This window comes from Musca domestica, unplaced genomic scaffold (genome assembly GCF_030504385.1).
Source record: "Musca domestica strain aabys unplaced genomic scaffold, Musca_domestica.polishedcontigs.V.1.1 18, whole genome shotgun sequence".
In the NCBI taxonomy this organism is placed as follows: domain Eukaryota; kingdom Metazoa; phylum Arthropoda; class Insecta; order Diptera; family Muscidae; genus Musca; species Musca domestica.
Window position 1 is genome coordinate 3,691,512 of NW_026712238.1, and position 15,559 is coordinate 3,707,070.

The 15,559-nt window shown below is 32.3% G+C and overlaps 1 protein-coding gene across 4 annotated transcripts in view; it reads left to right on the plus strand.

The window, feature by feature from the left end:
* LOC101897882 (innexin shaking-B) overlaps window positions 1–12,876 on the plus strand; it is a 703,106-nt gene extending 690,230 nt beyond the window's left edge. For all 4 annotated transcript variants that reach the window (XM_059120861.1, XM_059120858.1, XM_059120859.1 and 1 more), the window contains 5 exons: window positions 4,125–4,279; window positions 4,421–4,485; window positions 10,737–10,903; window positions 10,970–11,148; window positions 11,216–12,876. In XM_059120861.1, the coding sequence (XP_058976844.1) occupies window positions 4,125–4,279; window positions 4,421–4,485; window positions 10,737–10,903; window positions 10,970–11,148; window positions 11,216–11,408 (759 nt within the window). In that variant the 3' untranslated portion in view covers window positions 11,409–12,876. The remainder of the gene's footprint in view (window positions 1–4,124; window positions 4,280–4,420; window positions 4,486–10,736; window positions 10,904–10,969; window positions 11,149–11,215) is intronic.
* Window positions 12,877–15,559: the final 2,683 nt, after the last annotated feature.

The window sequence follows — 15,559 nt, forward strand, 5'->3', positions numbered from 1 at the left end:
AATGGTACGAGGCACAAAAGATTTGTCCACATTTGAATGCTGGAGTGCTCTAACGACAGGCACTTGCGGTTTTCCAGCCACATGCATAGAAATCACACTATCACGCTTGAATTCCATCACGAGTAACATTTTTTTTTGGAAAATTCTCACCAAAATGCTTTTGTACGCTTGTAATCAATATACTGTCACTGGGATAATTTTAATAGCTGTAGGTCGAGGGGTTTAGAAATGACAACAGTCTGAAGTTGGTTGCAGTTTTTTCATCTCACCCTCTACATCGATAATTTATGCAAAAATTAAACTCATTCGTTGACACAAATTTCCCATTTTCATTTGAAAACAAAATATAAAAACAAACCTCATAAACAATATTTTAATAATCTTGGCATTGTCTTCGTGCATTAAATTTGAAATATATTTCCCTTAGGTTAAAAGTTCACATGATTTATGACGGCAATATGTTTTCCATTTTTCTCAAAATTTTAATGTTTAAAAATCCTCTTCCATAATTAAATAAAGATATTCAAAAGTCATAAAAATATGAATTGCTGACGATGATTCAATTTCAATGAAGTATGTTTTTTAAGAAACCAAGTGTTTTGGAAAATAATTTTTTATGACACAATTGAATTTCCGCAAAGTGAAATCCATTAAATATTATATCAAAAAAAAAAAAAAAAAAACAACACAAGATATAAAAAAAACAATTGCGACCCCTTTGTTTGAACCTCTTAACATTTTGTGTTCATTCCATCCGAACTATGAATAGTTAATGTAAATGCATTAAATATGCAGACATAAATCAATTATTGGCAATGTGAATTGCGACGACCCCCATTAGCGTTATCGTTATGGCAAGAAGCAACGTCATGAGCGATCTACACCACGCAGACGAACATCTGTTTGTGATAAAACAAAATATGGATATTTGTATAAGTTCAACGAACAATCGTCATTGTTCGCAAGATAATTACAAGGGTAATTTTTTACCCTTTCTTGTAATATTTATAAGAAGTTTTGATATTAAAATAAAAATAGAAAATATTGGAACTCCAATAAAATCTAAACAAAGTATAAAATCTGTAAACGAATAAAAAATTGTACTGGAATAAAAAAACTTCTTCCCGTAGTCGAAATCATTGTTTTAGATCAATCCTAACATATATCAATATGAATGCCGAGACAGAAAAAGAGATAGAGCTGATTTGATCTAGCAATGGTAAAGAGACAACAATTGCTAGATCAAATCAGCTCTATCTTTCTGTCCTTGTGTCCTATCATTCAAAGCACAAAGTGACGATGAAATAACGAAGGTAACTTCTGCTGAAAAAATTAAAATTTCTTTTCTTTTAATTACACTGTGTAAGTTAATGAATAATTACAAAAAAAAAAAAAAAAAATTCCGACATATAATAAAAAAAGAGCTAAAATTAGGAGACAGATGTACCGGTGTTTTGAAAGTTTACCTCGAAAAGTAACCTACATTGAAAGGGGGTTTCTCCTCTTCTACCATTTTTGAAATTTTCGGATAATGATTCCTTAGAATCCTTACATTTTATTATATATGTATACAGTGTCTTGGAAAATATTACAGATGATAATATAAGGATTTTTTGGTGACAAAGACAATTTTTTCGAACTTTAAAAAAAAAAAAATCGTTAAAAACTTCCAATGGTAGAAAACCTTCCCACAGAAGGTATTTAATAGAAAAAAGAAAATATTTTGAAAAAAGTCGAAATAACAAAAATACATTTTTTCTGCAAATCCGCAATATCTTAAATCAGGGGTATCTTTAAATAAGGACTGTACCAAATCCTGAACCTATAGAGACATTTTTTGGTAGTAGCCTTTCTTTCAATATCAAGATTTGGTGAAATTAAATGAAAAAAATGACTAACACTTAAAAAATACTTGAAATTGAAATTTGCCCTTATATAGGAACTATACCAAAACGTGGACCCATATGAACCTTTTTTGAACCAGAGGCTCTTGAGCAATCCAAAGCTCTTCACAAATTTTCTATTAAATATTATTTGTTGCCACATATATCTCAAAATATAGGGGTCCCTTTGTAAGTTGCCAAGGCTATGTATAGAAGCCCTTAAAGAGTTTGGCCTAAGAACCTGAAACTCTTTTGGAGTTTAAACCGAGAACTTTCAAATTCATTTGGAATTGCCCAGAGCACAAACTGACTATATGGCAGTGAAGTTGATGCGAATTTGGAAAATGTTGTTATTTAGTCGAAAATTAAAGGACCTTTGTTTACTTATCCAAAATTTATATTTAAGGAATATACTAATTTAAAAAATATTTTTTGTTTAAGGGCTGATATTGAAATTTGGTCTCTTATATTTCATTCTTTGACACTTTCCCCAACTTGAAACTTTTCCTATAGAAATTGTTGACAATCGGATCAGACTTAGATATAGCTCTCATATATCTTCGACTGATTTCGGGTTAATTGTGCACCAAATGTCTAATAAATGTCCCAATGACCTTAATTTGGCTTACCCAACCGAATTTAGTCTAAAAACAAGTACATCAAATTTAGTGAAAATCGGTTCAGGTATAGCTATAGCCCCCATATGTATGTTTTATCCGATTTGGTGTTTGAGTCCCTCCCATGCGTAATATTTGGTACCAGATATCAGAAAAAGCCCAGATATACCTCTGCTAAATTTTATCAAGAACGGTTTAGATTTGTATATAGCTCCCACATATATCTTTAACCGATTTCGGGTTAATTGTGCACCAAATGACCAATATCAGTCCAAAAGTCCTACATTTTGGTCCATCCGACCGAATCCAGTCTAGAAGCAAGTACATCGAGTTTGGAGAAAATCGGTTCAGATATAGCTATAGCTACGATATATAAGTTGCGTCCTATTGGGACCCTCACATTCATAATATTCATTCGACAATAATGATATTTTGTACCAAATATCTTATTGAGCTCCGAAATACCTCAGCCAAATTTCATGGAGATCGGCTTAGATTTGTATATAGCATCTAAATATCTTTAATCCGGTTTTAGGTTTATTGTGCATATAATTTCTAATATCAGCCCAAATGCAGAGACTTTCGGTACATATGTTTCCATTTTCTTGAACTCGGCTCCGATATATATTTTTTGAACATAATCCTTCTCGTGCACTCTATAGCAATGTTATTTGAATTTAAGAATTAAAATGTTTTCGTAAAATTTAGTGAAAATCGATTTTGAATTGGATATGCCTCACAAATATTAGTTCCCCTTGAAACCAAACTATAACTGTTCTAAAGCCAAATGTTAATAGGTAGTATCTACTGGTGATCTACTTCAAAATATTTTTTTTTATTACGGGAGCTCCGCCCGACTTTTTACTTTTTGTTACTGATTTTTATTTTCACAATATGCCGGATTTTTTCAGTAATTGTTTTTGTGTTCCCTAGTGTAACACAAATGAAAATCACAAGTTGAGAAGGATAAGTTGGCAGAGATCTAGGTTAGGATTTATATTGAAATTTGCGAATTTTGGAGAAAATCACCGGCCTGTTTCGCATGTTATGAGAGTTATAATTAATCCACATTTTGACCCATTGTACCAACATCAACATGTAAACATCAGATATTGAGCTTAGTCCTGAAACGGATTTGGTCCAAAGAGACCTGGGGTCTCAAACCTCTATTTCGATGAGGCCCATTTTACTCGTATCAAATGATGTATACCTTCTTTAGTCATATAGATGAGGGTATTAAAGAAAAAGTAACAAGAATGAACAAATGAAACAATTTGTTTACTTATTTGCGAAAACATAACGACTTTCCTTGTAAAGTTGAAAGGTAAGTAGATCGATTTGTTGTTAGCTGAGAATAACAAAAAAATATTAAGAAATGCGTTTATTCATGGGTATTAAATCAAAGCTTAAATCAAATGTAAATTGATACACGAAATATATGATATGTTGCGTATACGCATTATGGTCACATGGCGTTTGCATTACTAATACGCCACCACAAACATTTAAATGAAAGCCACAAATGTTATCGATAAAAACAAATACATACATACATATTCCTAACTTTCCTAGTAACCATCAAAATAATTAATACCCAATTTTTCCTCCTTCTCTCTCATTACAGGCAATATTATTTTATACACCAAGATGGCTGTGGAAGTCTTGGGAAGGTGGCAAAATTCATGCACTTATCATGGACTTAGATATAGGAATCTGTTCCGAAGCCGAGAAAAAACAAAAAAAGAAATTACTTTTAGATTATTTATGGGAAAATCTAAGGTATGCTATCGCACACAAAATTTATTACAAAACACATTTAGAACAATTAACATAATCACATTCTAATTATGTAATTAATTTATTGATTCAATGGACCGTAAAATTGACGCTTCACATTTTTTGTTTTTGTATCTTCTACAGATATCACAACTGGTGGGCGTACAGATACTATGTTTGCGAGTTGTTAGCACTCATCAATGTGATAGGTGAGTAATAATTTCTTCCACCAATTTGTATTAGTCCTCATATATTTCCCATGAAAATTCGCTGAATTGGCAATTATTTCAATATTAATCATTTGGGTGTAAGGCAAACAAACAACAAAAATAACAAAAAAAAAAAAAAAAAAAAAATAGCAGACAACTGACACACACACAGTCAGAGAGATAGATTCATGGAACCAAGTCAAACAATTTACCCACAAAACTGCCAAATAAATATGCGAAGACAGACAGGGTCTGATCGCAAATTAACAAATAAATTGACAAACGTTTTCAAATAAATACAAAACGAGGTATGTCTGTGTGTGTGTATGCGAGTTGGATGGTTGTTGTATTTTGCCAAGTAATTTATGTGCCATTCATTGACGAGTTGTGTGTTTATCGAAAGAGCCATTTTTCATAGACTTTTCCTCAAATTCTGAAATATTTACTGGCAAATAGTGCGTCCGTCTATTGTATCGCATAGGCATAGTCTCTGGAGGAGGAAGGGAGGGGGAATTTTTTGATTTTGTTTTGTTGCTGCAGCTGTTGCTTGATTAACAAAAATAAACAAATCTCATTGAAATTTAATGTTAATTTTTTTTTTTTGGTTCTCTATAAACTGACCACTGAATACTGGGGTGTTGTTGCTGGTGTTGTGTACACGAACAAAAAGCCAATAAGTAAATAAACATAATTAACCGCATAACATTTATTGATTTTCGTGAGCCTTTTTTTCGTTGGCTTGGCATTCTCTGGTTGTTCGTGGGGTTATTTGTTTTAATTTTAATAACATTTGAATATGGCACGCTTTATTTTAATGCATCAGAAAATCAATGATTTTTAGCTAGACCGATGAATATAATTTAGTACATGTCTGGCATTTTTTGTAAATATTTATTTGCGACACAGAAATTGAGGTTGAATTTTGGAAGGACAATGTCTGGGGAGACGATGAAATTGAATACTGACTCTTAACAGCCAATCTTGGAGTAATTGAGTCGTCTTCGTCAGTGAGAAGATTATAGACTAATTAACCTCGATTCTCAAAAAATTGTAATTCTGAGGACAAAAGTATTGTTTTAAGTCTATTTATAAATTTAGTCGAAAACGAAGCCCACGAAACAATACTTTAAAAAAGTAATAACTTTTACCACAACATGGTTCATTGTTTTGTTACTTCTTGAAATAATCACGTTATACCCACAAAGTATATAGATTTTTGATCAGCATAAAAATCTAAATCGATGTAGTGGTGTCCGACTGTAACCACCCTCTCTTTCGAATTGTCAAGTTTGCAAATATGCCAAGTTTTGCTATAGACCCCATTCATCCCGAAATCACTCTAGCTTTCGAAGAAATGAAGTAGGTTGACAAAACCATTTTTTAGATGTGTCGGTAATGAAAATAGGCTATATACAGGGTGAGATAAAAAAAACTGAAAAAAGTCAAATGCCATAATTTTTAATTTTTTTTTTTTAATTTTATTAAATGAAAACAAAAAATGTCAAAAATAGCATCCAATTTTAGAATAAGTTTAGATTTGTTTGAATTGGTCACCTTTGGTACGAATTATGGCCTTCAAACGGTCAATGAAACCGTCACATGCTGCCCTAATGTTGCTCTGCGGTATTTTGGCCCATTCCCGGCGAAGCGCTTGCTTGAGGTAACCGACACTTTGGCATTTTTTAGTGCCAACCTTGCTTTCCAAAATACTCCAGACACAAAATAGTCTAACGGATTGGTATCTGGAAATTTTGGTGGCCATTGTGAGCTGGAAATGAAGCGAGGAACCTCATTTTGTAACCATTTTTGGGTGGCGCATGCTAAGTGCGATTGTGCTGAGTCCTGTTGGAATATCCAAGGTCAGCGGCCAAAATGTTTTGCGTGCCCAAGGCTTTAATACACCCTCCAGAATATTTTCGTGATAATATTCGGCATTTATTCTGATGCCACGAGCGGAGAGCGACCATCGGCTGTTATGGCGGCCCACACCATTATCATGGCCGGCGCTTGAGTTCTGCTTGTCAACCGAATGTGCACATATTCATCTGACCTCTTTGGAAAGTAAATACGATTATTTTGTTCGCTTACAAACTGCTGGACAACGAATGTTTTCTCATCGGAGAAAACACAATTCGACAGTTTACCACTTTCGGCCAATCGAAGCAACTCTTTAGCTCTTTTGAGTCAATTTTCTTTCCGTTGTGGTGTAAGTTGCACTTTTTGGAACTTCAATGGCTTTACCCCGAGCTCATTTTTCAATATTTGCCGAATGGAATATTGCGATATGTTCAGCTCACGAGCAATTTTTCGGCCACGGCGACGCGGGTTTCGATCAAGTCGCTTCTTTACTTTTCGAACCATTTCTGCTAATGTTGCTGTTTTCTCCGTCCACTTCTTTGACGTCGGGCTACCAGTAATATCGTAACGATCGATGGTACGAGACGCAAAAGATTTATTCACATTTAAACGCTGGAGTGCTCTAACGATAGCCTCTTGTGGTTTTCCAGCCAAATATAAAGAAATCACACTATCACGCCTGAATTCCATCGCGAAAAAACTTTTTTTCTGGAAAATTCTCACCAAAATGCTTTTGTGCGCTTGTAAAGAATATAATGAGCTGTTACTGGAACTATTTTTAAAGCTGTCGGACGAGTGGATTAGAAATGACAGCTGTCTGAAGTTAATTGCATCATTTCATCCTGTGCATAGCTAGATCGATTCAGCTCGGCGAGATTGTAAGATCCATATATAGTTTCCTATGTCGGGAAACAATGTTTCGAGTAGTTTCATAATTTTGGCCCAATCTTACTTATAATACCCCCAACACAGTGTAGGGTATAAAATTGTGAAAGAAAAATCCCATGATCTTCAAATTTTGCACATCCTAATGGTTCTACCAATACAAAATCTGGTATGAAGAATGGAGAGAACGGACAATTCCTATTGGTACTTGCCCAACGGCGAGTTAACCTTTTTAATAATTATCACACTCATAAAAGGTACATCCTAACAGTCTGTTTAAGATCACGTATGGGGATGCGATATACCTGTTCAGGAAGTGGACGATGTAATCTAAACTTGGCACGTCGCAATCCAATATTGGCTTTGGTCTTCTTCGGTACCTCCACGATAAAGGGTCAACATTTTGATTAATCATAAGGCATGTAAAATATATTTAAATAAGCGAATTTAGGCTGAGGGTATACATCTGTCGGCAAAATGGACTGATGCTTTCTAACTTTTTTAACTTTCCTACAACTCTAAAAATCACATTTCAAACGAAATAATTTGAAGAAATCATCAATTTCAATTAGTTAAGTCTTTCAAGATCTGCATGGTACATTAACCAATTTACCTAAAGGTAAGCTATGGGTTGAATGTATGGATAAATATCTAGTCATGTGATAATAATGTATACCTATCCAAGGTATTCGTTGGAGACCCCATGTTAAGCTTAAAATTCTCTGACGATTTGGTCATCTTCGTCTGTCTTTTCGTGTTTCGAAATCACGATAGTGCTCTCACAAGCACTGCAATTATTGCTTATAATTTGGTATTTAAAATGGAATATCTCGGTGCATATTTAGATGTAATTCCAATATATTTAGAACTTATATGGTATAAGGTATAAGATAGGAATGTTGTAAACCCTGTTTGACCATGGTTGTTTTTTTTTCGTTGGGATACCGAAATTATTTTATCATTTTATAAAGAGTCAGCTTGAGTTCCAAAAAAAATCTCTAGCTCCCTTGTATCTATCGATTTTCTCATTCATAAACCTAATTTCTTAAAATAGCCAATTCAACAATGAAATCAAACATTGTAGAATTAATTCCTCAAAGAAGTAAAAAAAAAACATCGAAATTACTTTGATAATCCCACGTAAATTTCTTTTATATACTTTTCATATATATTTAGCAAATCATCACCTTTGCCTTCCTCCCATACCGATTTTTGTTTATCAATTGTAAATTATTAAAACATCTGTGGGTTTTTAATGATCTCCCAAAAAAAAAAAAAAAAAACTAAACAGTTTGTATGAGATTATCATTATGTATATGGATAAACACCCCAGCAAAAACACACTATTATGGAATTTTTCCTTTATGGCCAATTAAAATAATTATATTGCGAAACATAAATTCTAAATCGATAATATTGTACAAGAGTTTTTGAAGTAAATCAAAAAAAAATTGTTGTTGTGTATTTTTAATTATTATTTTTATGCGGCCATAAAAAAATATTTGCAAACAAATAAATTTGATTTATATAGAAAAGTTGCTAATAGTTTTAATATCAAACGGCTGGGGTTTGTTGTTAGTTTGTTTATGGCTTTACAAGAGTCAATATTTACATAGGTTTTCAGGGTCGAAATTGAAATAATGACATGGTCAACCATAATATGCTAGGTGTGACCTTTAAAATAATTTATGGGGATATTAAACCTTACAAATTTTTAAAAATTTCTACATAATACTTTTAATATTTATTTATATACCCTCAACCATATGGCTGGAGAGGGTATATATCATTTGATACGGCAAAAACGTGCCTCATTCAAATAACGTTTTTAGGCCCTTGCTCTCTTTGGACCAGATTCGTTGCAGGATATTTGGAGCCGATTTAGCGATGTCCGTCCGTCTGTCTGTCTGGCTGGTTGGTGCGCACGATAACTCTCAAAGATCGAGTTCGGAAATGGGCAATATCGGTCCACTCCTTCTGGTACCTCCCCTTAAGGGGTCAACACTTAAAAAAATATTTTACTGCACAGAAATGGAAAGGATACCCTATTTTTCTCCAACTTAGCATAACCTTATATTTCCGTCACTGCTACGTCTGATGCGAAAATGGACAATATTGGTCCACTCTATCAAGTACCTCCCCCACAAACGGTCAAAATTTGGAATAATTATAACCCTTATAAAATGTGAAGTAAGAGTCCGATTGTCTCCAAATTACGCACATCACAATATTCTTATTATCCTTAGGTCTGCTGTGAAGAAAGAATATATCTCTCCCCCCAAAGGTCAATATTTTGAAAATTCATGATGCTCGCAAAACACGAAATTGGCATCCAATTCCATTCAGACTTGGCACATCTCAATATTTCCTTTAACACAACATATGTTATAAAGATGGTAGAGATCGGTCCATTCCTTCTGGTACCTCCCACACTAAGGGTCAACGTTTTGAATCATAAAATCCGACATAACAATATTTTTATAAACTCAAGATCTGGTGTTAAGATGAAATATATCGATCCAACTCCTTCTGGTACCTCCCCACAAAGTGTCAAAATTTTGAATATTCGTGAAGTTCATAAAACACGAAATTAACATCCGTGACACGTCTTAATATTTTCATTAAAATCAGATTTGTTATAAAGATGGTAGAGACCATTCCTTCTGGTACTTCCCTCACAAAGGGTTAATATTTTGAATAACCAAAACGATCATAAAATCCGATATAAGCATCCAGTTCTCTTAACACTACACACATCACAATATTTTTATTAGCCCAAGGTATGGTGTGAAGATAGAATATATCGGTCCACTCCTTCTTGTACCACCCCTAGAAAGGTTAAAAATGTTGAGTATTCATGAAACTCATAAAATGCGAAAATTACGTCCGGTTCCATTCAGCCTTTATCTTTCTCAATATTTCCATCAACACAAAATCCGTTATAAAAATGATAGAGATCGGACCGTTTCATTCTATGTCGACTTAGCTTTGTCCGACCGTCTGTGGAAATCACCCTAGCTTTCGAACGAAATGAAGTAGGTTGATAAAATTTTACTCAAACGTATATTATGTCTGCAGGACTTTTGGTATTGAAAATGGGCTATGTGGATCCACATTTTAGTATAGCTCCCATATGATGGTACCTCCCTATTTACGGTATTTTGGTGATTTAGGCGACATTATTCACCGGAATTGTTTCAAGTTTTGGTATTTGAAGTTCGCTATGGATACTACAGCCTATGAAATGTCTGTGCATGTCCACGTCTTCATGTAGCCCCCATATAACGTCGTCGTATAGAACCTAATATAACAGCTTCATTCTGTATTTTTAAGATTTTAACAGACTTTTTACAAATTTTATTGATTTTGAGCATTGCCAAATTCGTTCCAAATGGTGGAGGGTATTCAAAGTTCGTCCCAGCCGAACTTACAGCGTTTTTACCTGTATTTTTTTTTTTTTTTTTCAATTTTTAATTAATATCCATAACTCTTTTTATTTTCAATTTCAGGTCAAATGTTTCTTATGAATCGATTTTTCGATGGCGAATTTATGACATTTGGCTTAGATGTGATACAATACATGGAGGCCGATCAAGAAGACCGAATGGATCCCATGATATACATATTCCCTAGAATGACCAAATGTACATTTTTTAAATATGGTTCGAGCGGGGAGGTAAGTGTTTTTTTAAATTTCTCATTCAAAATAAATATTGAAATTTTCTATTTTTCTCTTTTACAGGTGGAAAAACATGATGCTATATGCATATTGCCATTAAATGTTGTTAATGAAAAAATCTATATTTTCCTTTGGTTTTGGTTTATATTATTAACATTATTGACATTATTAACAATTATATACAGGGTGGTTATTATATTTTCACCACGTATGAGGGTGTACTTATTTCGTATGAGATTTAGGTAAGTTATATATCATTAAATTTTGGAAGAATTTCGATTTTAACATTTTCCTTTCTCTCTTTTACAGGTTAGTGCGTCGAGACGCTATAGAAATAATCGTTCGTCGTTCAAAGATGGGCGATTGGTTTTTATTGTATTTATTAGGTGAAAACATAGATACGGTTATATTTCGAGATGTTGTACAGGATTTAGCCAATCGTTTAGGTCATAACCAACACCACAGGGTGCCTGGACTAAAGGGCGAAATTCAGGATGCATGATATTGGGAGTATTAGAAACCATACAAAATGCAAAATGTTGTCTCCATATAAAAAAACAGTAAAACTTCAATGAAACGAAAAATACCAAAAAACACATAAAAACCAGACAAAAATCCAATAAAAAAAAAAAAATAACAACAAACCAACAATGCTGCCAATTTGCTTTTTTATTAGCAATTTACAACCAAAAGATAGTAGAAGAACAAAAAAAATGAAACTAATACACACTTCATCATCAATCAGAGTGCATTAGAGACAGACAGAGAGAGAGAGAGAGAGACCTCGGAAATTATAGCAAAACATCACAGGAGGTCTGGCGACTATTTGACAAACGGGTGTAGTATGGTTCCATAATATTAAAAAAATAATAAAAACAACATTGACTATTCAAGACGCACAAAATTCAAACCCGAACTATGCAAGTCTAGCCACCCGGGAAAAGTCAAATTTTCGCCTCTCCAAACGCATGTACATCTACAGCCACTTCACATCACAAACGCTAACTGGAACAAATGAACAAAAAGAGAAATGACGGGAAAATTCACATCAGAAGAAGTTTTTTGTTTTTGTTTTTCGTCCATCATCCATTTTTAAGCTAAGGATCGATTTACATATTAACAAAATAATACCACAACCGATTGTCTTTTATTTTTTTAAAGGCAATTTGTAAAATATTATAACAACAACAAACAATACTAGTTGTAAGATCACAACAAGAACAACAACACCACCACCAGCATACGCATGATCATCCTTCATCCACCTTAGACCCCATTCGAGGTTTAGTTTGGAGAACATACATTATCATCGATAATCAGGATCAGATCAGAAATCAGACTTTACAATACCCAAAATATCAGGCGATCATTCACAGAGTACTAATTTTTTTCACCACACTGGCTCCGCTGCTTTTGTGTAGTTCAACACACATTTTATTGTCATCATGATAGGAACCTTAAGCTTAAAAACAATGAAAACAATAAATAATAAAAGAAAAACAGGTTACAAACCAAAGACGAAAGATTAAGAAAACATAAAAAAATGATGAAAAAATTTGGAGACAACAAAAGGTGTATAATTGCATTTTTGTATTGGACGGTTCTTTTTTTTGCCGAACATTAACATCAAAAAGGCAAAAAAAAAAAATAATATTGAGGAAAATTCAAGCGCTAGAAAAAAAAGAAAACAACATTGGCTAAAGAGAACATCCTAAAACCACGACAACAACAACTACTATGTGTTCATATTACAAAAAAAGTGAAAAAATCTATAAAAAAAATACAAAACACTTCTTTTTTAGAAAAAAACTTAAGAAAAAATATTTTGGATGTAAAGAAAATATTAAAAAATTTTGCGGAAAAATTTTAAACAAAAAACAATTTCCCATACGGAAAATCTGGCAAACAAATTTGAGTGAAATATTTTCTCTTTAAATCTGTACAAAGTTTGTGATATCAATGCAACACAAAAAAAAATACTGGAGTTTAATACAAAACAGTTTTAAATTTTTAATAAAAAATTCTAAAAAACAGAAGGCAAAATTTTCACAATATGAAAATTTTGTATTTGAATTCGAAGGAAATTCATTAAAAATTTAAAATTATGAATACCAAGTTTTATGAATACAAGTTTGTGATGCGAAAAGAATTTATACAACAGATTTTTTTAACGAAAGAAAATGTATATTACAAGGAAGATCAAAATTTAAATTCAAATAATATGATTCTGAAAAATCTAAATATTTTAAATTTGAAATCAAAGTTCTCTTTAAGCTTATTTTTTGCTCGAAAATTGTGCTCCTTGTAATACATTTTTTAAGTTGGTAACATTACTGAATTCCAAAAACTTCGCTTTAAGCCATTTCAATACATATACAAGTCCAAACACCAACCCAATTACATATTCCACATAAATATATAGCTATAAAGGTTTGAGTCCCAATTTTTCAGTTGTAGACAATTACATAAAATTGCCTTTTATTTTATTAATTGCTCTGTATTGATTTTATGCTTTGACAACCGACAAAGTAGATGCTTATATAAAATATTTTTTATATCCTTCCCCATGAAATAAACATATATATAGAATATTATATTAAAAGCTATATAAAATATTAAGAACAACTTTTTGCCAGCAGAACTTATGGGAGTTTCAAATGTAATATTTAGAATAGATTTTTAAAAATTACCTATGATCCGGATATCGATATTTTCGACATATAATCCAACCTCATTGCCTAAAATTTTCAATTTAAATTTTGGAACCTCTTTGGTTTTTGGAATGATTAGTAAGAAGGAGCTGAATTCTACTTATAATTTCCAAATCAACAAAAGCGTAAATCGTAAGGCACAACAATGAAGGAAACCGGGAAAAATAAAAAAAAAATCGCTATCAGAGTCTTATTCTTACCAACTTCATTTAAGTATTTTAAATATTTTCATAAATTTGGAGGTTTCCACAAAAGGCAGGACCAAATATTGTTTCATCCTCAAACTCAAAAATATCTATCCCTTTGATACTTGGCTATAGAGGTCCACGTTTTCGTATAGCCCTCATACAACGGCATCTCTATGACAGAAATTTGCCTATAGATATCTTCGTTCAGCCTCCGCAAAATTGCGTATTTTAATGATTTTAGCTATATTTTTACAGAATTATCTCATACTTTTTAGTTCGTAATAGACACCGATTTCTCTAGCAGATTTTGGTTATAGAGGTCCACGTTTTCCTCCCATATAAATAAAACACTTGATATTCGAAATTTTTAAAATTTTAGAGGAATCTTTTAATATTTTGCAAGTTTCTTATAAATAGTGAAGGGTATTATAAAATCGGTACGGCCAAAGTTAACTCCTTTTTTACTTGGTTTCAATTAATATTCATGAAATCCTTTCACATTTTCAAATAATGGGCAAAAATGGTTTTCAACTTCATAGTTAAATGTGGACTTCCTAAGCGGATTTTGAAAGAAAATAGTACTGTAAAACATTCGAGTAGAATGCAGAAACAGACAATTATTAGAATCCAGATTGGATTTATTTTTAATACTAAGCAATCGAAGCCTTTCGATTTGGATTTTGTCTTTCCTAATACTTTCACTTTCGACTAACTTCAAATCTTTCCAGGTATGGAAAACTTTTGAATCTGAATTGACCCCCAAAATGCCTCCTATGATAAAATTGAGTCGAGGCAAAAATTTGTCAGACTTCTTAATGATCTTTTCGTGGAAATGTGATTTAATGAATGATTCAAGCCAATAGAGACAGGTTTCAAATTTCTAAAGATTAAGCACTTCGTATTAGACATCAATTGCTATTTTAATGTTAAAGGTTTTTTCCCTTTGTGTCCGTAATTTCTCCTAAGTCAAGAGTTGAACTGACCAGATTTTTGGATAACATTTCTAAAAAAAGCACATTTTCAGCTTTGAAGAAAAAAATGAAAAATGAATTTTCCTACTTGTGTTTACTGACACATTCAAAAGTAAAATATAAACATAAGACTAAAGGCAACATTTAATGCCAACGCTAGTTTAATCGAATGACTCCCAATCAGAAGTTCGCTACGAAAAGTAGTTTCAAAACACTTTTAATATATATATGCTCATAACACCTGACTGCCAGACATGACAAAAGGTTTTGATAATTTTCAAAAATGTTGTTCATTAACCAAAGAAATTGACAATTAAAGCCGTTTTGCAGTTGGTAAAATATTTTAATAAATTTTATATATTTAAATTTTTTATAAAAGTTTTTTCAAGGTGAAGGATATAAATGTTATGAAATTTTTTTAATTTGGCTTTAACTGCAAGTATATTTCTGTATATAAATGATTTTGGTTATTGTTTAAAATATAATTTTGGGAGTAGTAAGTACTACTGTGTTCATTAGATTTGATTTTCAGAATCTAAATTAAATTAAGCTTAAAATTTGTAAAACTGAATTTGCCATTTACGGCTCTAAAAAATGCTTTAAGACGTCAGCTTGCAGATATTCTCTCAATAAATGACATTTTGCTGCATATTTTAAATCTTTCATCATAACTTTCATTTTTGTTACAAACTTTGAACAAAGCATAATAAAATCCTGCGAGGAATATTCATAAAAGCAAAACATTTTTAAGACAATGTTTTCTTCGCCAAACAAAAACACGTT